Below are 23,103 nucleotides of genomic sequence, written 5' to 3'. Positions count from 1 at the left end.
TTATAAAAAAAATAGTTTAAAACATGCTTCAATAATAAAATATTTGAACAGAGAAAGTTGGAGTTGAACCGCGCATTCAAAAGAACTACTGCACAGAAAGTTGGAGTTGATTCGCGTAGTCAAAAGAATACCTGCAAAGAAAGAAAGCAAAACTTGACCGTGTACTTGTAACGAAAGAGCCGCCGGTTACGTTGTCATGTCCACGCAAGCTAGGTCCCGCAGCGTCAGTGGCAATGAGACTTGCATGCGGTCAAACGTCTGGAAATTTTCTGACGCGCCACAGGTTTGACTTTTGACATGCCTGCAGGCTGCAGCTACAAAGTCTCAGGTCAAGATTTGCCCAATCCTGTGCCGTACAGAAGTTTCCAATCTCTCTGCATGCTACGACAATAGAGGTTACCTACCAGCACGTCCGACATATGAACTTCGCGTTATTCACCAACGTGTTTGGTAGAAGAAACCAAAGGAACCGAACTGTACACAACCGCCAACGTATTTGGTCGAAGAAACCAAAGGAGCCGAGTTGTACGTGTGTACGATCGTGCGTCGGCTCTTGGGCTGAGGACATGTTCTGACCAACTCGTAACAAGGTAGCACAGGTCACGGAGCCAACAACCAGCCAGATTCCGTTAGTATACAACAAAAAGGCACCAGACATCTAACGGCAATGAGAGCAACCAGCAACATGGAGAACAAAAACTGGAACTGGAATTACATTGGTAGAGAAACTGAAGGCTCCTACATCTTGTAGGCAGCGAGCATATGGATACAGCAAAGAGGTTAAATCCAACGCGACCAGAGTGAAAGAAAAAAAAGGGGCTTATAGCCCTTTAAGGGCTAGTTTAGGAACCTCATTTTTTCTAGAGATTTCTATTTTTCCACGAAAAAATATTTCATTTCCCCTTGAAAAATAGAAATACCTTGGAAAAAATAGAGTTTCCAAACTAGCCTTCAAAATTTCTCTCAAGTATTTTCTTCTATAGGAAGTAATGGTACACATGGGCAGCTTGAGTATCATGAGCTAAAATGTAAAAGGGTAAAATCAAATGTTACATGCCCCTTCCCCTTGCTGAGGCTGCTACCTAGGCTGCTTGCTTCCCCGAGAGCCCGCGTCCCGTCATACCCACATGGAACGCTGTTCCACCACCAAGGATGATGACAATAACCTTTTTCTACAAGACCTGGAGAGATTCTCAAATTGTCATGATTTCAGTGTTAATTTGTCACTGCCAAATAACCATAATCTGAATGTGGCTCAGATGACTAAAATCCAGGATAGTATATGAATCAAAGGACTTAAAAAACACAGTTAGTCAGTTATGGCGAATTCTGTGGTGAGTGTTGTATATGAAGCATTCTAAGCACATAGCAGAGATTTGCCATGATTTTCAGCATTGATTTTCCCCTAGCAAAAGTTGAAAAGCATGACCCAAAAGAACGAAGAATCATGAACTCCTACAGCACAAATAGCGTCTTCTGTCGACAATAAAATGATTTCTGGTGCAGCAAAAGAATATTGCAAGCACTGGTCACATAAATGCAAGCGCATATATTGTACTGAACTAAACGCCCACGCATTAGGAGCAAGGAGAGGGGAACCCACCACACATATACAATCACGGTAAAATCCAACACCATTCATGTCAACAAAAAAACATGCAGTTCCAGTAAGAAGCAATATGACGGCACTGATTTCCTGTGTAACATACCTAATGTGTCAACTTCTGATTCTAGGCTTGCACCGGAACTCGGCTAACAGTGCTATGTGATCTGATGACCATCCAGGAGATGGAAGAGCTGTGTCTTTTCTTAAACTTTCCTCATCCAAAAGTTCCAATAATGAATCCACTGTCAAGGAGTCCGCTGAAGGAGAACAAACATGGTCATTATCAAAAGAATAAGCACAATTAGTGCCTTTAATCTTATTCCAGAAAAATGGAGATACAGAAGCTGCAAACACAGAATAACAGGCTACATATGCAGGGCCTGTTTGGAAGTAAAGTATTTTTTTACAGTTTTTAGGCAATACCATGGTTTTTACTAATACCATAGTATTTTATGTCATAAGGTGTTTGGTTGCATTCCTGAAAACTATGTTTTCAAAACCATGATATTCTAGATACCATAGTATTTTTGGTGGAAACTCCACTCCAACCCGAAGTTTTCAAGCCATGGGTAGCTTTTACCTAATATTATGGCTTATAATGTTGTATCTAAACAATGTTTATCAAAACCATGGTATTTTTGGAGCCGGCCAAAACTATGGTATTGTCATGACAATTGTGAAGTATAGTATTGTATAACCATGGTTTGATAAACATTGTGGCCAAACAGGCCCGCAGTGAGGCTCCATGCACCAACCTGTGTAAAATATGTAATCAACAGTTCCAGTAAAATCTCTTGTGCAATTTGTGAAGAGTGGTTCATTTGTTGCAGGGTCTGTCCTTCTCCGCTGATGCTCCAAATCATAGCCAACACCTACCATTCTTGCAAATGCAGAGTATGCACTGACCTAAGCACAAGCAACACCATTGTTCAGAATATGACCAGAGCAAAAAGGGTACCAAAACCATGGCAGATTAACTGACCAGAGGAAGCTGATGATTCAACTTGCTTGGAGGGCGTAAAATTCCAAGGGGGTCTATTGCCAGATCTGGATGATGCTGATCAACTTTGCCCATTGCAAGAAGCGCATGTGGAGAACTGAAATGTACAATTGTGCGATTAAAAAATCATAGTTCAAGAAAAAAACTGATAAATATTGCCATGATTTCCAAATGCAGACGCACCTCCCAGGGGGCGAGTTGAAATCTCCACAGACCAACATAGGAATGTCTGCGCTGACAGCTATCTTCTCCAATCCTTTTAAGAGGGTATGAACCTGTAAAAACTGAAGGTATTATTATCCTGGAAAATTGAGATAACAGAAACCACTAGCGAATGTGGTCATACGGACCTCCCATAGCTTCACATCTTTTAGGTCTTGATGAACATTTATATGTGTATTTGCCTGCAAATTGAAATCGTTTAAGAAAACAATGAGGCTAGATAGCCTCATGACAACAAAATTGTATTGGTGTGCCAATAAGGGTAAGGGAAAGACGTAAATGATAAAGAGAAAGAGCAATATATGATAGAAGTAGGTCTCAAAATCTAGAGGAAAATGGTAAACGTCAATTTTCAACATGAGGATGATGCTAAGCATATTACAAGCTCTTTGTACCCACCAAAAGAAAGAAGATTTTATTCACGTACCACACAAAGTAGCTGTCTTTTACCAGGATTTTCAGCTCCATGATTAGCAAATTTGGCTTCTAAAACCGCAATTAGTGCAATGTTGTCCTTTAAAGGGATGGGGAAAGGGACATTATTAAAATTAATAAATAGAACTAATGACAGGATATATAATATAATGTTTCATTGTTTTTCTTACTTTAATCAAACGATTTAAAGCCAGTCTTTTCTGAGCAGAAGGAATAATCGCATCTGTTAAGGACTGTGCAGCCTTATTGAACTCAACCTATTCAAAAAAGTGCAATAATTAGATAGGTGCAACCAGCCAATAACTATGAACCTAGAAGTGATCATACCTCGTATTTTTTAACATGCGAAAACTTGTCTCTGCGGAAAAAAGTAGCACAGCCATCTATGGCCATAGGATTTCCAGAATACACCTGTGACAGCAAAGGAGCAGTATCAAACAGGACAGTAAAAGGTACCAAATCAAATTAACAAAGTAAAAGAAACTCAAAGTTACCTCTGTTGTCCTTTTCTTGTAAAGCGCCTGATATCCATGTCTGTCAAGCTCAGGTGAAAAAAAATCTTCAAAGTGGTTTACTTGTACCTAAAAAAAAGGATGATTTAGATCTTGCTTTGATGAACATAGACATTATTGATTATTGAATTTAGCTTGAGAGACAATTCCACCAATTACCCCATTCCAAATTGCAAATCATTTTAGCTTTGTCCTAAGTCAAACTTCTCTTAGTTCTCTAGCTTTGAGCAAGTTTATATAAAAATGCACAAACATCTACAATAACAAACTAGATTGATTAGATACACCATCAAATCTATTTAGATAGTGCATAGATGCTAATATATTTTTCTATAAACTTGGTCAAAGTTAGACAAGTTTGACTTATGATAAAGCTGAAACAGCTTTTTGGAATGGGGGGAGTATGTGTTGGGGTTAGACTTTCTTTGCATTATACTCCATACAAAAACTTAAGAGACCAATATTACAAAGAGCACAACATAAATGCAAGTAGATTCAGAAACCTCTTGGTAATTGTCATGGACCTTCGGTCCATGGGGATAGCTGTCTTCTCCGGCGAGGTTATACCCATCTGCCGCAGGCTTGGTTCTAGTGTAGCAGCCCTAGCCGCTTGAGAGGGTCATTGCAAGAGAGAGAGAGAGAGAGAGAGATTGGTTTGATAATGATCTTGCTTGATTTATTCCCTGCTGCCATGCGGTTTATAAATAGCCATATGGCTAACCAACTTCTCCTACAAACTCTCAACTAACTCCTACTTTCTTGGACTTATCTGCTGCTAACTAACTCTCCACAATTCTCTCATCTCAATCTTATTCTCTAGCCTTATCCTAGCTCATCTCAATCTTATTCTCTAGCCTTATCCCAGCCTGGCTGTTGCCTCTCGCTCCCTATGATGCCCATGACATCTCCCCCTCCCTTGAGGACCAGCTCGTCCTCGAGCTGTCATAAACTTACCTGACACGACTTAAGGTTAAGCCTTTTACATCTCGGCTTACCTTTATTATTTAAGACGAAAATACAAAATAATTGTGGAACTAAAATATAAATTTGAACTGCAGCTATGTCCTCATGTCCTCCTGGATCCCAAGGAAAGGGTTGAACTGCGGACTTCACGTTGGATGAAAGGTGAAGGAGGAACCAGCCTGTTCTTATGTTGGGTCTGTCCAGCACCAAGGCAGTTGCCCGAATGAAGGAGATGACCCTCTTTGGCCGTGCAGGGGGCTGCATACCCAGATCTCGACTTCTGCAGGGGGTTCAAAAAGTATAGACGAGACCTGGTGGTTGGGCGCGCAGGCTGCGAGTTGGTGCAGCGATGAGCTGATCAGCAAGTGCAGCTTCCGCACCGCCCGCCTAACAAGGAAGCCGCGCACTGCGGCTTGCAGGCGCACCACAACCTGCTCATGTGATGACGGCCATGGGGTGGCCCTGGAGGCCACAGCAAGGTGCTTCTCCCCACGAAGGGACTGTACCTGGTGGCGTGCCAGGAACCCTCGCGCTGCCGCCTGAAGCCACACCGCTGCTTGGAGTTCCTTCTCTGTCTTCTCCTTGTAGCGGTGGAACATCACAACGAACTGATCCCACTTCTCTGCGAGACGGACAAAACTCTCTTCGAGCCGAGTGAATGCATCTGGAGTTGGAGAGGGCGGGTGGGAGGGCGTTGCGGCGGCTGGTGGTGGTGAGGGATGGGCGGCTGGTGGTGGTGAGGATAACCTGGAGCTGATACCAGGTGTCAGTCCATGGGGATAGTTGTCTTCTCCGGCGAGGTTATACCCCTCTGCCGCAGGCTTGGTTCTAGGGTAGCAGCCCTAGGCGCTTGAGAGGGTCATTGCAAGAGAGAGAGAGAGATTGGTTTGATAATGATCTTGCTTGATTTATTCCCTGCTGCCATGCGGCTTATAAATAGCCATATGGCTAACCAACTTCTCCTACAAACTCTCAACTAACTCCTACTTTCTTGGACTTATCTGCTGCTAACCAACTCTCCACAATTCTCTCATCTCAATCTTATTCTCTAGTCTTATCCTAGCTCATCTCAATCTTATTCTCTGGCCTTATCCCAGCATGTCTGTTGCCTCTCGCTCCCTATGATGCCCATGACAGTAATGTACAAGCATATAATGTTATGCTAGCCGAAATAGCTCGCAAATAGCCGAATACCATACTAAGTCATGGCCAAACTGAATATAAACGAGCAGAAAAATTAGTTCAACAACTTTGCAAAGATATCTAAAACACCATTGACAGTTATATAGTGCTACCACTCTAACGTCCATTGGATTTCACAATTCTAGACTTCCTTAATTTACACAGTAAAACTTATCCATCAAGAAAATAGAGAAAAAGGATGCCAGCAAAAATAAATTGAATAGGTTAGATTCGAAAATCGAAAGTGATACCTCCTGAAGACAGATGATATCAGCATGATAACCAATAATTTCACGCAACAAATTTTGTCTTCTATAAGTCCAGGTAAGTGCCCATGTTGGGCAGTAGCTATATGCATCACTTGTAGCATATGTATCAGCAAGAATATTGTAAGATAATACAGTGAATGTCCCCAAGGATGAAGTTTGGCTGTCTAAATCCAAGTGACCCAAAACATCCCCATTCACTTGGATAAGGCGACGAGGGGTCGGAGTTGGTGCGGGGATTACGTGTGACGTCATAACTGAGGTCGGAGGTCCAATTGGAGACCTTTTTTCTGAATCCACAGCTACACACTCAAATTTTAGTGCATGCCCAATATCAGCAGCAGTTGGTGTATACGTTCGCAAGCGCCCAACTTCATACCAAGTTTCTCCAGAATTTTTATCAGTACCTGAGGGATACAAAGGCACAGGTTCATTGTTAATACTAGGGCTCTGTCCAAAATTTGACAAAGAACCAGATCCAGCAGTACTTAGAACCCCAGAACCACCACTGCCACATAACTCCTCTTCTTCAGCCCCATTTTCATTTTGAGCACTACTGGCTCGTTCATGCAAAACTTTGTGGTGCTGCCATGCATCAGAGAAACATTTAGCTGAACAGTGGTAGCTCTTAGCAACAGGTATTTTTGACTTGAGACAACCGAGGCACTGAATCGTCGCTTGTTCCATTGGATGCACACTGCAGATAGGGACTTTCCGATCGCTCTGTATGCGGTACCTTCAAGGAAGAAAACAAATCAACATAACCACTAGACATACAGAAAACTTCAAAAAATTCTGAAAAATTAAGGCCCTCTAAAGAGCTGACGTAATGCAAGTATCAGTTATGAAATTCGGTACCATGAGCTCAATAACCAGTTTGTCAGGACAATTTGACTGCAAAATTTTGGTCAACACTGCACAGGTGGCAAGATGCAAATATATTACCTTCAAGTCACTGCAATGTCTTAACTGTGTGTGTGTGCGCGCGTGCGCATGAACTCTTCTATTTTAATCCATAGTACCAGAACCAGATGATTTTGCCCCTGCCCTTTTTATCAAAATATACACAATAAGTTGATAACTAATAAGCTAAATTCTATATTTTAGAACTGAATCACAGAAGTGTTCCAGTCTTATTGATCATCCACAAGGCTTGTGTGCTAACAACAATGTAATCAAGATTTATGAAGTCAGAAAAAAAGTGTCTCAAAATAGCATTCATAACTGGTTGTTTTTAGTATTTATTGCACAGTTAATTTATACATTACAAAATGATTGCACTTTTAGGTGAACATATATTGGTATCATCAAGGTATGTTGTTTGCTCACGAGCAACTGAGAACAGAAATCAATTCGTCCATTCATTGTTATAAGGCATATTTTGATTCAGGAAAGTCTTCGTAAGCATAGTTTGACTTTATTTCTCATATAACATATCGTCAATTATTACAGAATTGATATCATATTAGAAGTATTTTGGATTGCAAACACACTGATATAAATCGGTACAACAAACTTGCATATGATTTCATTACTTGAATACTTACCAAAAAACAGTAGTTTTCTGTTATTATTATCTTTCTTTTTTTAGAAAAGTAGGTTGTCCACGCTTTTATTAATATTGTCGGGTATCCCTGAGGCCCTATGTATTGCCAGAAGCTTTTCGCCATACTTATCACTGCTTCAACCACTACGACAGGGACAACACGATCACCAGGCAGACTTGGGCACACGACCGAGCCCCAAACCATGGCCTCGGCTCTCTACACAGTCAAAGATGCAAATACAGGAACCGGACATCCCCTTCCCGACTCAAGTCAGCAACAAGTACGGGGACCATACCGGTGACCATGCTGGCTACAGGGGCTCGGACGTACCTCCTCTGCCATATGCGACAAGCCCCGGCGCACCTGGTAGTCCTCCTTGAGGCTATAAATAGAGGAGCCCAGGGCTTCACGGAGGGAGGGGGAACACCTCACGGTTTTCACCTCCACGCTGATATTGGCACTTGCCTCAATCAACCCTAGGGACTTGGGATCCTTTCCCTCTCCCGACCAGCTTGTATTCCCTACTGCAAGCACTTAAGTGCAAGTAATATAAGTCTCATCCCCCTCCGCTGGAAGTAGGGCCTTCTCTTGCCCAAACCAGGATAAAGACTTCTATCTCCTTGCATCATCACCCATCTAGGTCAGGGCACGCAGCACTAATTCACTAGTCGATAGGATCCTCGGGTCAAAACACCGACAAATATCTTTCTCAATTTGACTAAGACAAAAAAAAAGGTTTTATGTTTGTGAGGTTGGACAGATTTCTTAAAATGGATGCAGTACAAAAAGAATCGATTGTACATGAAATTTTTCCCAAGTACAGTGGAATCATAAGCCCGGAATGAATATCAACTAAAAAAAGTGTGGTTGAGGGTTAAAATAAATCGATAAAAGTATTTGCTGCAGAACCAAGCTCCACAATAGAAACAGGTTAAGATTAAAGTCCAGACCCAGCATTGCCCCATTGAGGTTCAACTACTCCCTCCTTCCTCAAATGTAAGGAATAAAGGGTTCAATTTGTACCAAAATATAAGGTATTCTAGGCCCTCAGCTCCTCTATCTCCTCTATGCTTTTTAACCGAACACCCCTTTCACTCTACGTACACCATACCTTTCATCTTTAATTCATAGCAGAAAATAATAACATGTAAGGATCTCTTTTAAACTAGGAAAGCAATAACCGAACTACTCACTCCTAATTAGTGAGGAGTAATGCGGTATTTTGCCAGACTCCTTATTTCAATATTTTGTCTGAAAATCCCATCGATTCCTGGGGTATTTTGCCAGACTCCTTAGTTTATCTGAAAATCGCTTCGATTCCTTACATTTCAGGACAGAGGGAGTAGTCAAGTTAACAGATGTTTACTTCAAGGAACAACCCACCCTATAGAATCATATGAGCCATAAGCTTGTGCTTGAGCAACTCTTCTGACAAAGAGAGCAAATTGCTTCCACTATTGGGTCCTAATAAAAAATTTAGTTCGATGACCTCAAGCCAGTTACAGTATTTAGTGATGTGCCAAATTGTCAAGGGCCGTATGCTGTAGGGACGCTGGGCCTCGACTACGGAGCTCGTACTCTCACTCCGTGGTAAATCACGACGGGGTTATGCCCCCACGCCGCTCAACACTTCGCTGGGTTTTGCCCCCAGGCATGTGGCTTAGAGAGAAGGTAGAAGACTGGACTGAAATATTATTGATGCATCTCCATATGCGGTTACAGCTATAAATAGCCTCAGGTCCAATCAATCTCCCTAGACTTAACGACTGCCAAAGGAAAGTAACAAAAGGGAAATAACCAATCACCCTAGACTTAAGGACTGCCAAAGGAAAGTAACTAAAAGGGAAATAACCAATCACTCTCTTCCTTCTAATCGGAGAGTGGCAAAAAGGGAAACAATCAATTACTCTCTTCCTTCTAATCTTAGCCACTAGAGGAGATCACCTGCTGATTCAGGCGTGTTGCACGCTCAGCATCGCGGCGCACATCTCGTGCCCTGTGACGCCGCGTGTACGTCTGTCCGTACATTACATCTCTCCCCTCCTCGAGAGGCAGCTCGTCCTCGAGCTGAAATTGAGGATACCTGGCACGGAACAAGTCGATATCCTCCCATGATGATGAAGCTGGTGACGCCCCTTTCCACTGAATGAGAACCCGGCGCATGCCGCACACCAATCGTGACTTGACGGCCCGCTCTGGCTCAGAACGATCGTGCCATGGTGAACAGGAGGGAGGGTTGGGGGTTCTTGCGGTGGGGTGCCATGGAATTTCTTGAGTAGCCCAACGTGGAGGACGTCGTGGAGTCGAACTTGAGGAGGCGGGGCTAGACGGACTGCGACGTCGTTGATGAGCTCGACCACGAGGTATGGCCCGTAGAAGCGAGGCTTGAGCTTGCCGGTCGTTGCCTGGGGCATGGATGTAGTAGGCCACTGACGAAGACGAAACAGGGCCCAGTCGCCAGCCTGGTAGGTAACCTCGCGATGAAGACGGTCGTAGTGGTGCTTTTGGAGGGCCTGTGCCTGCTCGAGCCGGTGTCGAATGTCCTCCAGGAACTCCGTGCGCTCCTCCATTGTGCGGACCACCGTCGGCACTCGGGAGTCACCATGCGCATAGGAGCGCAGGGATGGAGGATCGTGCTCGTAGACGACACGGAACGGCGTGTCGCGTAACGACGACTGGAAGGCAGTGTTGAAGACGTACTCTGCTCATGGCAGCCAGCGTAGCCAGTCGCGTGGGCGATCTCCTGTCAAGCATCGAAGGTACATGATGATGACTTTGTTAGCGGACTCGGACTGCCCGTCTGACTGTGGGTGGAAAGCCGTCGTCATCTATAGCTTGGTGCCACTGAAACGCATCAGCTAGCCCCAGAAGTTGGAGGTGAACACTGAGTCGCGGTCGGAGACGATGGACTGCAGGATGTCGTGCAGCGCGCGACTTCGGTGAAGAAGGACTGGGCTACAGTCTCCGTCGTACTACGGGTGCGCCAGGGGGATGAAGTGCGCGTACTTGCTGAAACGGTCCACCACCATCAAGATGACGGACTTGCCCTGGACGCGCGGCAGCGCCTCGACGAAGTCCATGGCGATGTCCGACCAAACACCTTGTGGCACTGGGAGTGGCAGCAACAGTCCGGCCGAGTGGAGGTGTTCCGGCTTGTTGCGCTGGCACACTGTACACGCACGAACAAGGTCCTGCGCCACACTTTTCATGTTAGGGAAGTGGAAGTCGCGGCGGAGTCGGTGCAGCGTGCGCTGGACGCCCTCATGGCCCTCCCCATGGACCGTCTGCAGCACCTCCTGTAGCAGCGGTGAGTCAGGCGGCAGGTACAGTCGTCTGCCGTAGTGGACCAGCCCGTCGGTGATGGCCCAGGGCAGCGACTTGGAACCGCTGCTGATGGCGTCATGTAGTGCAACTAGCGCCGGGTCGGAGGCATGAGCTTGACGAAGGCGGTCGAAGAAGTCGAAGCGCGGGCCGAACAGCAGCAGCACCGAGCCCGCCTCCGGAGTATCGCGGCGCGACAGGGCGTCAGCCACGGCATTTGTATGCCCCGGCTTGTACTCCACCGTGAAGTCGAAGCCGAGGAGTTTCCCGACCCAGTGGTGTTGCGGGATCGTGGACAGCCTCTGATCCAACAAGTACTTGAGGTTGTAATGATCTGTCTTGACCTCGAAGCGCCGCCCCCAAAGGTAGGGCCTCCAGTGGCGAACTGCCTGGACGAGGCCGATCAGTTCACGCTCGTATGCCGCGAGAGCCTGATGCCAAGGAGCCACAGGCCGGCTGAAGAAGGCCACCGGGTGGCTGTCCTGGACCAGCACCGCCCCGAAGCCGTGCGAGGACGCGTCGCACTCGACAACGAACGTCTTGGAGAAGTCCGACATGGCGAGTACCGGAGCCGAGGTGACTGCCGCTTTTAGCGCGGAGAACACAGCAGCCGCGTCGGGCGACCAGGCGAATCCGTCCTTGAGCAGGGCGGTGAGCGGCGCGGCGATGGTGCCGTAGTTGTGCACGAACTTCCGGTAGTACCCGACAAGTCCCAAGAAGCGGCGCACGGCCCGCGCGGATCGTGGCTGCTGCTAGTCCCGCACAGCCTGCACTTTGGTCGGATCCATGGCGACGCCCGCGGCCGACACCACGTGGCCGAGGTATGCGACGGACGACGTCGCGAACGCGCACTTGGACTTCTTCACGAAGAGCTGGTGTTGATGGAGCGCCCCGAAGACGACGCGCAAGTGGCGTAAGTGATCCGCTCACGTGCGACTGTAAATCAGAATGTCGTAAAAAAACACAAGCACGAAGCGACGTAGGAAGGGCCGAAGGACATCGTTCATCAGAGCTTGGAACGTGGCGGGGGCGTTGCATAGCCCGAACGCCATGATCGTCGTCTTGTGGATGACGGCTGGGCGCATGGGGACTTGGTGATACCCCGAACGCAGATCGAGCTTGGTGAAGAAGCACACCCCATGGAGCTCGTCTAACAGCCGTCGACGACGGGGATGGGGAATGCGTCCTTGACGGTGAGCGCGTTGAGCGCCCGGTAGTCGACGCAGAAGCGCCACGACCCGTCCGGCTTCTTGACAAGGAGAACCGGGGATGAGAATGCTGAGTCGCTGCGCCGCACGATGCCCTGCTCGATCATCGCGGCGCATTGCCGCTCTAATTCGTCCTTGTGGGCCGCTGGGTTGTATGTTCGGACAGCGACCGGCAGCGCGCCCGTCTTGAGGACGATGATGTGGTCACGAGCACGCTGCGGCGGCAGCCCGGTTGGCTCGGTGAAGATACCGCCGAAGGTGGACAGTAGCTCCTCCAATAAAGCCTCGGGCGACGTGACGGCGGTGAGGCACGGCTCCTGTCGCGCGGACACATCCGTCCAGCAGATGGGGCGGCCCTGGTGAGTGAAGGCCACCGTGCGGGACGTGAAGTCCCACACCATCTTTCCCAACGTCACCATCCATTGGGTGCCGAGGACGACGTCGTAGCCGACGAGCGGCATAACGTAGAGGTCGACGCAGAAATCCTCGCATGCGATGGTGATTGGCGCCTGACGGAGGACCCCGGGGCACGCGATCCGTTCGTCGTTGGCCACGGTGGATGAGAGGCGTGGCCTGGAGCGGACGGAGAGGCCTGTGCGAGCTGCTGCCTCCTCCACGATAAAGTCATGCGTGGAGCCCGTATCCAGGAGGGTTGTGAACGTCGCAGCACCCACCTTCACACGCACCTGCATTGAATCACAGATTGGCATACCAGCGACGGCCCGGAGAGAGAACAGTGGTGCCTCCTGGTCGGCTGCTGCGTTAACCACTGCGTCGTCGTCAAGTTCCACACCGTTGACGTAGAAAATCCGACGGCAGACCCGGTTATGGCCCCTGGAGTAGGGCTCATTGCAGTTATAGCAAAGACCGAGTCACCGACGTTTAGCCTGCTCCTCAGGGGTGAGGCGCTTTGTCTGCTGCCCCGCGCCACGGGGTGGTGGAGCCGGAAGCACCTGGCCCTATGCTGGCAGCGCCGTGGCGGGCAGTGGCAGGACCGGTGGGGTCGCAGCCGACCGAGCGGCAGGGGCCGTCGGGACCGCGCGTGTTGCGTGCCTGGGAGGGGCTTGGAGTAGGCGATCAAGCTCCACGAGCTCCACTTGACGTGCCAAGCTCATGGCCATGTTGAGGGTCTCTGAGTTGTGGACGCGGACGGCGTGGCTGGCGGCAGGAGTCCCCCAGTGAAGAGTTGCACCCGCTGGCTTTGATCGAGCCGACCAGCGCGCGGGAGGAGTTCTTGAAAACAGTTGGCGTACTCTTCGACGGAGTCCGTGCGGCGGCACTCGGATAGCTCGAAAAGGGGCGTCGAACGGAGATGCGGCCCGAACCTCAAGTTGAGGAGCTCCTTGAATCGGCCCCATGGCGGTGTGCCTTCATCATCTTGCAATTGGACGAACCACATGTGGGCGACACCCTCTAGTTGGTACGACGCCATCCAGACGTGTTCCTCTGCCATGGTGCGCTGCTGACGGAAGTACGACTCGCACTTGTTGATGAAGAACATGGGATCAGACTTGCCATCGTAACGGGGGAAGTCTAGCTTCTGGAACTTGGGTGGACGCTCGAGGTCCCGTGGCCCCTCAGTACGGCCATCGCCGCTGGTTTCCGTGGTAGAAGAGCGCCCCTTGATGCCCTCAATGTCCATCTTCATGGCTGCCATGTCGGTGGTGAGGGTGTTCAGCTTGGCCATGAGATCCGCCAGGGTTGGTTGATCCCCCATGGCTGGCGGCGAAGTGGTGGGCAGTGGTGATGGGGTGTGGTGGCAGCTGGGCTGCGTGGTGGAGGCAGAGGAGGCGGCTGGTTGGGTGGAAGAGGATCGAGAGACTCTGGATACCAGGTTGTCAAGGGTCGTATGCTGTAGGGACGTCGGGCCTCGACTACGGAGCTCGTACTCTCGCTCCGTGGTAAATCACGACGGGGTTATGCCCCCACGCTGCTCAACACTTCGTCGGGTTTTGCCCCCAGGCGCGTGGCTTAGAGAGAAGGTAGAAGACTGGACTGAAATATTATTGATGCATCTCCATATGCGGTTACAGCTATAAATAGCCTCAGGTCCAATCGATCTCCCTAGACTTAAGGACTGCCAAAGGAAAGTAACAAAAGGGAAATAACGAATCACCCTAGACTTAAGGACTGCCAAAGGAAAGTAACTAAAAGGGAAATAACCAATCACTCTCTTCCTTCTAATCGGAGAGTGGCAAAAAGGGAAACAATCAATTACTCTCTTCCTTCTAATCTTAGCCACTAGAGGAGATCACCTGCTAATTCAGGCGTGCTGCACGCTCAACAGCGCGGCGCACATCTCGTGCCCTGTGACGCCGCGTGTACGTCTGTCCGTACATTACACGAATATAGAAGGAAGATGTTCTAAAAAGGCGAATAGTGCAAAATAAAATCCCCATGATGATTCCTATCTAGATGTCTATGGTTCTAACTCCTAACAACACATTTTCAGCTTCTAACATTCAAAAAGACCTCGAATCATATGGCTTGTTGAATTGGTCATCGAATTTACGCCTACTAGCTATCTCTGTCCCCAACTCCCCATCTGAAGCATCTGATGAACTATGGTGCCATTTGAAAACAGGTATCAGCCAGTTCTGTACCCAATTATGTTCCAACCTTAAATCTGTCTATTGGACCTATCTAAACCGCAAATAGCAGCACATTTATACTTGCACCTTTTACCGAAATATTATAAGAGCTCTTGTACGGTTAACATCTGTGATCACATATTCATAATTTTAACATGCACAAATTGGTTGAATAAATGGGCATTCTAATCATGAGTATAGCAACTGCTCCAGCAAGGTATCTGCTAAGGAACCCTTAAATTGGTCAAAATTCACTACCACGAACAACAAACTATAATTGAGCAATCCAAAATGATGAAATGACATGTCCTACCAGGATAACTACAATCAAGTAGCTGCTTACCATCTGTACCGCATGAACTGGCCATCAGCGGGCGCAGTTTCAGGGACATCGTCGGTGGAGACTGCACCGTCGGGCCGCCGCAGTAGCACGTAGGGCGTGACCTCGCAGCCCACGATCGGGATCTCGGACGGAAGGTGCACCCGGACCACGCTCAGCATCCTCCCTCCCTCCTCCCCTGTTCGTTTCTCCCGAGCACCAGCCCCGACGCTGCCTCCTCGACCTGTCTCACCCAGCAGACACAAGCCCTAGATCCTCCACCGCTAGGCGAATCCGCCATCACCTGCTGCCGCTGCGAGCCGCCAGCGTTGCCTCCCACGATCCAAACACCCGCGCTCGCGCCTGCTCCTACACGAAACCCCAGCAGACAGCGCCAGAGTCAGGATCCCGCCGCGCCGGCCGGGTGGAAATGGGGAGATACGGGCGGGGAACGAGGCCTCGCCTGTGGATGGTTCCTTGAAGGTTCTGGAACGTTCTGGAGACGCCGGGGGGCGGGGGCCTGGAAATGATTGTTAGGGTTTGGGTTTTTCTCTCTGTCTCTCTCTTCCTCGCGCTCTGCTTTCCGTGCCTCTATGTCTGTGTGCTCGCGCCACCCTTGGACGTTGAAATTTGGGAGTTTGTTTGAAGCTATTTTAAAATATATAGGACTCGATCCATAAAAAATAACTCTAATAGTGTTTTATTTTATAATTTTGTTGGCGTCGATCTCGCCGTCAATCAACGGGCAAGGATCGGATGGTCCGCGACCTAACGCAAAGGCTAGAGTTTCTGCCGATGAGACGGACGGTCTGCGTCTAGTTGTCGGACATCCAAGTGTACGCCGAGGCGACGAAGTTCGCCAATAGCACGTGGATCTCACTTCCGAGATAGATCCCGTCAGGAAGAAGAGATCATAAGTTTGTCTTGGGATCACCAGGCCATACATGACGTCTCTATACGACATAGAATCGTATAGAGGTGAAGATTAGAGGAAGAAAACTATGTTAATGTCTACTTCTAGGGCAAAATGTAAAGAATGGAAGATATATTAATTGTTTGATCGATTCTGCAAACGGTCGTACCCCTTAAAATATAAAGGGAAGGTCTGGTCTCGTTCATAGACGTCTCCCAACAGCAACCGCGAGTTTAGAGGGATAAACTCATCCGGAAAAGGGATTAGTTGCGCCTGATTCGATCTATTTGCGGACCGTCCGGTCGTGCCCTGTGTCGCAAATGGTGCTCAACCATTTTTTATAAAAATAATATATAGCACTTTATAAAGTGGCCTAAATATACTACACCCGAGTCTAGTGTCCTATCTTTTTTCCTAGTCATTCTCAACATTTTTTCTAATAATGTAATTCACTTTTAAAACTAAATAATTTAGGGCTTAACTATTGAAGCACAACTTATTTTTAGTGCTCTAAACATTTTGAATAATATAGTATTTTAATATTTGTGACACTATTTTGAGTCATTTTTTTGAGAGACTGTTAGACTGTCCACACGGGTTGCCGCGCGAGCTTCCCCTCCCCATGCATGTCGGCTGCAGGAGATCCCCACGCACGCATCGCTTGTCCCTACGAGGCCCTCCCAGCGAGCGGACCGCTTCTCTCTCCCTTCATTCCTAGCGTGTCATTGTTCACCCGAGCTACTACTGTTTGGTAGTTGGTACTATAGTCGTGAGCCCACGATTATTTTTTAATAGATGAAAAATTAATAGTGTATGAAAAGTAGGTATAAAAATGATAATTTATGCTTGTAGTAGAGTATAGGGAAAGTATTTAAAGGAAACCGTTACGATAGATGAAAAGGTAGGAGATGAAATGCTGATGATGTGACATAAAAAGTAATATACATAAAAATATTAGAGGAAATCGCTGTAGATAGCACTACGGTGGTGCGAAGGGCTGTGCCCAGAATTTGTATAATTTGTAGACATGGAAAATGGTATACGGTTCCTGGAAATAGAGTATGTTGTTTACGTGGGTGCGTAAATCAAGCGAGTTTTCTAAGTGTGGTGAATACCTCAACTAGATTTTTTTATTTTTTATTCTTTTTTAAAAGTAATTCTAAAAATAATCACTCAGAATAAATATTTTCAAAGCTAAACTACTAACGGGTCAGCTAGCTTGATGCGGCAGGGACAGTTAGCGAGCAGCTAACCAGCTGATACCAATAGGGGCGAAGCCAACATCAAATTTATGGTCGTACACGGGTTTAAAACCGCAGGCTGCACCTATACCTATACTCGTGACCCGCAGGTGCCACAAATCTGCGGATATACCCGTGGATATATATATATATATATAGGGACGAACTAATGTAAGCCCATGGGAAGCCCTAGCCAGGTATACCTACGCATAGTAGATATGCATCCGATCGTGCACGATTCTGGCTTAGACAGATTTTAGCGTAAAACGTGACCAAACCAGCGTAAATGAGTACAAATTCTAGCGTAAATCGTAGATCTGTTTCATAACGACGAATGGGCCCAAATATTACGGCGTAAAAATCGCGCGCTTCCGATCGTGCGCGGGTTCTGGATCGGGCAATTTTTGCGTAAAGCGTGAACCAAAACAGCGTAAATGGTTATGAATTTTAGCGTAAATCAAATATCTGTTTTGTAACGACGAACGGGGCCCAAAAATTACAGCGTAAAAATCGCGTGCGTCCGATCGTGCGCGGGTTCTGGCTCGGACGGATTTTTGCGTAGAACGTGAACCAAAACAACGTAAATGGATACAAACTTTAGCATAAATCGTAACTTTGTTTCATAACGACGAATGTGGCCCAAAAATTACGGCGTAAAAATCGCGCACGTCGGATCGTGCGCGGGGTCTGGTTCGGGCAGTTTTTTGCGTAAAATGTGATCCGAAACAGCGTAAATGGATGTGAATTTTAGCATAAATCATTGATATGTTTCGTAACGAATTACGACGTTTAAATCACGCATGTTTAGTGTTAGTTTCCGTGCATGCCGCGTTAAAATTTCGTATATAACGCAATAGAGGATTTGACGTAAAATTTCGTTCAAAAATGAATAAATACACATGTTTCGTGCATGCCAAAATATAAATTACAACTATATTTTGTCACGCGACAGACATTGAAACTTCGACAAAAAAACAGCAAAATGCAAGATGTACAGAGCTTTCCTGCTCCTTATTTCTTTTGTACTCAAATTGCTTTGAACTGGATTGGTCATAAACCTATACATCTATCCATATCAAACAATCGATATGTAAGCCTGACAAATGTCATAATGCATTATTCTTAGCATGGTCTCTCCTTGAAGTCATGACAACATCAATGCTCATGGAATTGGCTGATTTTTTTTCACGCGCGATGCTGCAGAGACCGACTTCTCCCGCCTTTTCTTTCGTACTCATAGACAGGTATTAGACCATCAAGACCTTCCAGATCTACCAACCTATGAGAGAATAAACCATCAAGACAGAAGCAAATCAGCATAAGGTACCCATGCTAATTTGCTCATTCATTATGGCTAAGGAAAAGCAAAAGCTATGATAACAGGGATAAGACTAATACAATTGTACCAGATGACATTTATTCTCTATACTATTTTCTTTATATTGTTTCTATTATAACAAAATGCATATTGCAACAAAGATTTACAATTTGAACATCAAAATCAAATCAAAACTGATTACAACATTGATAGCCTGGATATCTATTCTCCATGTAAAAAAGATCCGCAAAAGGAAAGACAAAATGTAAGAACTAGAGTCAAACAACAATCCACTTCTAACATCGAAAATTGTGTTCATCAGCGAACTAACGGCCTTTGGTCATGAGCATTCAGATTATTAATATAACGACTAAAAATCAGTGGAACTACTGATTAAGTCTAGTATAGCACAGATAAATTGCAGAAAAATCATAAGCATACCCAGGAAACAATGATCACAAAGTCAGGTCTACCAAACTATATAGCAGTAATTATATGCATGTCTCATTAGCACGTACAGGTTTAGTTAAAATTACTCAAATAAATTCCAAGTATCAGAATATTATGTTGCATTCTTTCAGCATTAGAAGATCAAAAATATCCAATCATGCGAGAGCAATGTTTTCTCACCACCATCTGTTTCTCAATTTTAGATACAATATAACAAATTATGTTTCAAGTATATTTGCCAAGTAAAGACATTTTTTGACCTCATCATCTTTCACTTTCTTTCACAGCAACAGCCCGGATGCACTCTTTCAGTTTGGAACATCACAAAAAAGAATCTTGACTACAAATATTTTAATGAGAGAATCTTGACTCACCTTTACGTGTTAATGTAGTTGTATTAACACCAATTACATGGTCATAAGAGTCAATAAGTGGACCTCTTGAGTTACCTGGAAATAAGAAAAAAATGTAAATATTGAATGCAGTGGAACTTATATGCATGCTACTGCTCGGCACTCATATTCAGCTAACACATGTGGTCAGACTAACCACCAAACATTCTTCACACAATGACACAACCCAATACATTGTAAACCATGCAGATAGGATTAAAACTAATATTTGATTATATAACTATAAGAGGAAGGATGGCATTTATGATTAAATAATACAATACAACTTAAGGGAGCTCAAGTGAATCAAACGAATGAAAAAGCTTCAGTTAGAAAATTCAATGACAAAAAATCAATTCATTTCACAAGGGACGCACAGGTCCATGGCACCACCACAAACATCTATTTCCAAATAAAATGCCATGCTTAATTGATATTGGTTCGATGTTAAAATGAAATCCTTGAAAGCATCCCTCAGCAGGAAAGGTGTGGACGGTAAAATGAATGGTTGTGGTGAAGATACCTGTCCATTGTATGGTCACTAACTTTATCGTGACAGAATATGCAAGTGAATAGCTTATTGCAGCATGCAGCAACAAGCTTGCAGTTTCTTTTGTAATGCTCACAGCCAAATATTTGTTTCCCTGGGTCTCGGTACGAAGGAACACATCCAGGTCGTCGTGTACATCCATTATGTCCTTCGACGCTTGGTTGTGGTGATTTCTGCTGAGCAGCTATCCAACGGCTAAAATTTACAAATTTAAAACACATATAATACAGACTTATTTTATGTATTCTTAAGGGGAGATAACAGTCAACTTATTTACTTTATTTTTAGATAACAAACCTGGTCATGAGATTTTGGATCAGATAGGCCTTCCTCCTTGGATCAAGAGTAGAATCTCGAGAGACCTTTTCGAATCTCAGCCTCGAGCTCACTCTGATTCATTCGAAAAATGTCCTTCCAACCAGGCCTAAACATCTGGTCATTTTGTTCAAGATTCTCTTGAAAATGACTTTCTACAAGGCCAAATAAAAATATCTCAATGACATAGAAATCTCGTCCACCATTCTAGAGGATAGAAAAACCAACTGAACAAACCTTCTGAAAGAGTAGAAGCCTTGTCTGATGTGCGAAGAGATAATTTTCTCCTTTATGTTCAAGAGAATATGTCCCTGCGACATTTTTCACTCGAATGTCAAGTGCTGGAAAAATAACCTGCAAACATCAACAGAAAAATCTTATACCACAAATGTTCTGTGCATCACGACGGGCTTACAGTTGGCCAATAAATTTCCACAAATATACCAATATATGGGCATTTCAGAAATTAATATATCTATGATAAAAACATGTAGCTATACAAGGTCCATGCTTTGAACAATTGGTATAATAGGCCCAGCATTTCCCTGTATGGCCAACAGTAGTTGTAACTGCATGTTGCAGTGCTTGAAGATGTCAGCCACCTCCAAGTCGCTCTCTGCACATCGAATCTAGGTCCACCAAATCCACCTCTCCTGCCTGCACCAACCATCTGGTAATTCACAATCAGATCAAATCTAGTACCTAAACAATCGAGTTGCAACCTAATAAGTGCTAGTATGATACAGAGATAAAGAAGCAGAAACAACTTTGTATCGGCCTAATCATAGCATCTTTTGTCAAAGCTTGTAGGTTTGTAGCTACCAGAGATGTGGCATCAGGCCAAACCGCTTGGGTGCTCGGTGGCTTAACACAGAAGAAAGGGAGGAAGGACCGAAGGGGAGAGACTTAACCGGTGGTGGGTGCTCGTTGCCTGCCAACAAATTCCAGTAAGAACCGATTGGACCAAGGATGAAACATGGCATTCACTTGATCTGGATTTTGAGGTGGAACTTGAGATCTGGTGACTGGGTACGAGGTGGGCGGCCACCGTATGCCTCAAGACAGTAGCCGTCGGGCCGAGGAACATGCCGAGGTGCGCGACCAAGGGCGGGATGCGCAGGGGCAGAAGCAGAAGTCCTTCACGCCGGAGCAGGGCTAGGCGACAGTCTGCACATCTGGTACACGAGCTAGAGCGTCGGGAATTAGAGCAGCAAGGGATGCATACCGGTGCGTGCACCCGTCAGCCGTGGCCCATGGAGGAGCACTGGCGACCGGGCGGTGGAGCACTGTAGGCCAGAGAGGGAAGGTTGGAGCCGGTGAACCGCCATGGCGCCGCCGAGCCGTCAGCTTAGTCGTGGAGGTGGATTCTTGGAGGTGCGGTGGAGGAGAGGAACCGAGCCACCGCCCGCCACCAACGTGAATGCTCCTAGGCGGCGAGCGCGTGAGAATTGGGCCGGCCGGTTAGTGTTTGTTTTGGGGGAATAATATATCCTAGATTTTAGGTGACAGTTTAGGGTGAATGGATGGAAAAAATGTACGTACAAGCGTGGGGGATTACGGTTGGGTTGTCCGGTTGTGGTTTGGGCTGAACCGAAATCGACTTTTCGGATCAAGGCTCTCCACAGTTATATAGAGCTCAGGGCTCTTAATATAAATATATATATATATATATATATACTAGGTGGTTGCCCGTGCGTTGCAACGGAAACATAAAATACTACGATAACTTATGTAGAAATATGTGGTGTTTGCATACGGTATGTACATAATTTTTTTCATATAAGGACCGCGTGCCGCGTCACGTTCAACAACGCATCAGCAGAGAGTGTGCTAAAAAGGAGTCAGTCTCGTAGGTCGAGTGAGATATGGCGTCGGAGATGAGCAAGAACGTGAAGGCCCTCGACGAGCAGGAGGTCACCTCGCAGCACTCGCGCGCCCAGACCAGCGATGCCGCCGAGGAGCAACGGCAGCAGCAGGCGGTGGATCCGCTGGCGCGGCAGTCGTCCATCATGTCGCTGACGCTGGAGGAGCTGCAGAACTCGCTGTGTGAGCCGGGTCGCAACTTTGGGTCCATGAACATGGACGAGTTCATGGCCAACATATGGAACGCCGAGGAGTTCCAGGCCGCCACGGCCGGCTGCAACAAGGAGGGCGCGTATCGGGAGCCGGTGCCCGTGGCGACGACGACGGGCACAGGTGAGAACGAAGGAGGAGGAGGAGGAGGAGGGAGGGGACTGGTTCGGTAGGGTCGTTCGCGCTGCCGCTGCCGCCGCCGCCGTCCCGGAAGACGGTGGAGGAGGTCTGGGACGAGATCAGCCAGGGCCCAGCGGACTTCCAGGCTAGCGCGGCGCCGCAACCCATGGGGGAGGCGAGGCGAGGTGTGGGTGGCCCATTGACTCACACATCTGCGAGGTGGAGGCGGGTGTCTTGTGGGGCCAGCATGTCAGTTAGAGATAGGCGGGGGTATGGCCGCGCCAGGGCGCCCACGCTCCACTCTTATTTAGTAGTAGGATATATATATATACTAGCTGAATGCCCGTGCGTTGCAACGGAAATATATAATATCAGTATACTACGATAACTTATATACAAAATGTTTGTTATACCGTTATGAGAAAATGTTTCATAATCAGTTTGTGATTCTAGCCATACATAACTTTTGTTATTTATAATCTATCTGTTTCACCACTACATTGCAACCATCATTATCATGCAAACTTCGATATATGTCACGATTTGTATGGTCTCATCA

General features: G+C 46.6%; 2 protein-coding genes, 1 non-coding gene and 1 pseudogene across 7 annotated transcripts; all 4 read right to left on the bottom strand.

The window, feature by feature from the left end:
• Window positions 1–825: 825 nt before the first annotated feature.
• Window positions 826–15,780, bottom strand: LOC100279717 (uncharacterized). Of its 2 annotated transcripts, none has more exons than NM_001366101.1 (13): window positions 15,636–15,780; window positions 15,197–15,541; window positions 6,172–6,922; window positions 3,758–3,844; window positions 3,591–3,674; window positions 3,434–3,520; window positions 3,256–3,342; window positions 2,957–3,010; window positions 2,790–2,881; window positions 2,589–2,703; window positions 2,362–2,512; window positions 1,710–1,863; window positions 826–1,181 (listed from the first exon to the last, which is right to left on the bottom strand). In NM_001366101.1, exons 2-12 carry the CDS (start codon window positions 15,352–15,354, stop codon window positions 1,718–1,720), a joined length of 1,812 nt encoding a protein of 603 aa, NP_001353030.1. In that variant the 5' UTR covers window positions 15,355–15,541; window positions 15,636–15,780; the 3' UTR covers window positions 826–1,181; window positions 1,710–1,717. The 2 variants fall into 2 exon arrangements, with proteins under 2 accessions (NP_001353030.1, NP_001146148.2); NM_001152676.2 differs by having other exon boundaries at window positions 15,197–15,535; window positions 15,636–15,718.
• Window positions 15,781–18,187: 2,407 nt separating this feature from the next.
• Window positions 18,188–21,923, bottom strand: LOC101027212 (uncharacterized). Of its 4 annotated transcripts, none has more exons than XR_002262229.2 (6): window positions 21,577–21,923; window positions 20,589–21,021; window positions 20,334–20,506; window positions 20,010–20,231; window positions 19,469–19,543; window positions 18,188–18,605 (listed from the first exon to the last, which is right to left on the bottom strand). XR_002262229.2 is itself a non-coding variant. In XM_008646626.3 (5 exons), the coding sequence occupies exons 3-5, from the start codon at window positions 20,176–20,178 to the stop codon at window positions 18,598–18,600; spliced, it is 252 nt and encodes an 83-aa protein (XP_008644848.1). In that variant the 5' UTR covers window positions 20,179–20,231; window positions 20,334–20,506; window positions 20,589–21,888; the 3' UTR covers window positions 18,188–18,597. The 4 variants fall into 4 exon arrangements, 1 of the variants encoding a protein (XP_008644848.1); XR_002748319.2 differs by having other exon boundaries at window positions 18,197–18,605; window positions 20,589–21,008; window positions 21,263–21,894; XR_004849397.1 differs by having other exon boundaries at window positions 18,197–18,605; window positions 21,263–21,882.
• On the bottom strand, window positions 21,043–21,193 carry LOC111589465 (small nucleolar RNA snoR2/U65). Its single transcript, XR_004849883.1, has one exon. It is a non-coding gene; the product is annotated as a small nucleolar RNA snoR2/U65 (small nucleolar RNA).
• Window positions 21,924–22,155: 232 nt separating the features above from the next.
• On the bottom strand, window positions 22,156–22,712 carry LOC103628133 (uncharacterized; annotated as a pseudogene).
• Window positions 22,713–23,103: the final 391 nt, after the last annotated feature.

This window comes from Zea mays, chromosome 5, assembly GCF_902167145.1.
Source record: "Zea mays cultivar B73 chromosome 5, Zm-B73-REFERENCE-NAM-5.0, whole genome shotgun sequence".
In the NCBI taxonomy this organism is placed as follows: domain Eukaryota; kingdom Viridiplantae; phylum Streptophyta; class Magnoliopsida; order Poales; family Poaceae; genus Zea; species Zea mays.
The sequence above is the reverse complement of the archived record's forward strand: the minus strand, read 5'-3'. Positions and strand labels throughout refer to the sequence as shown.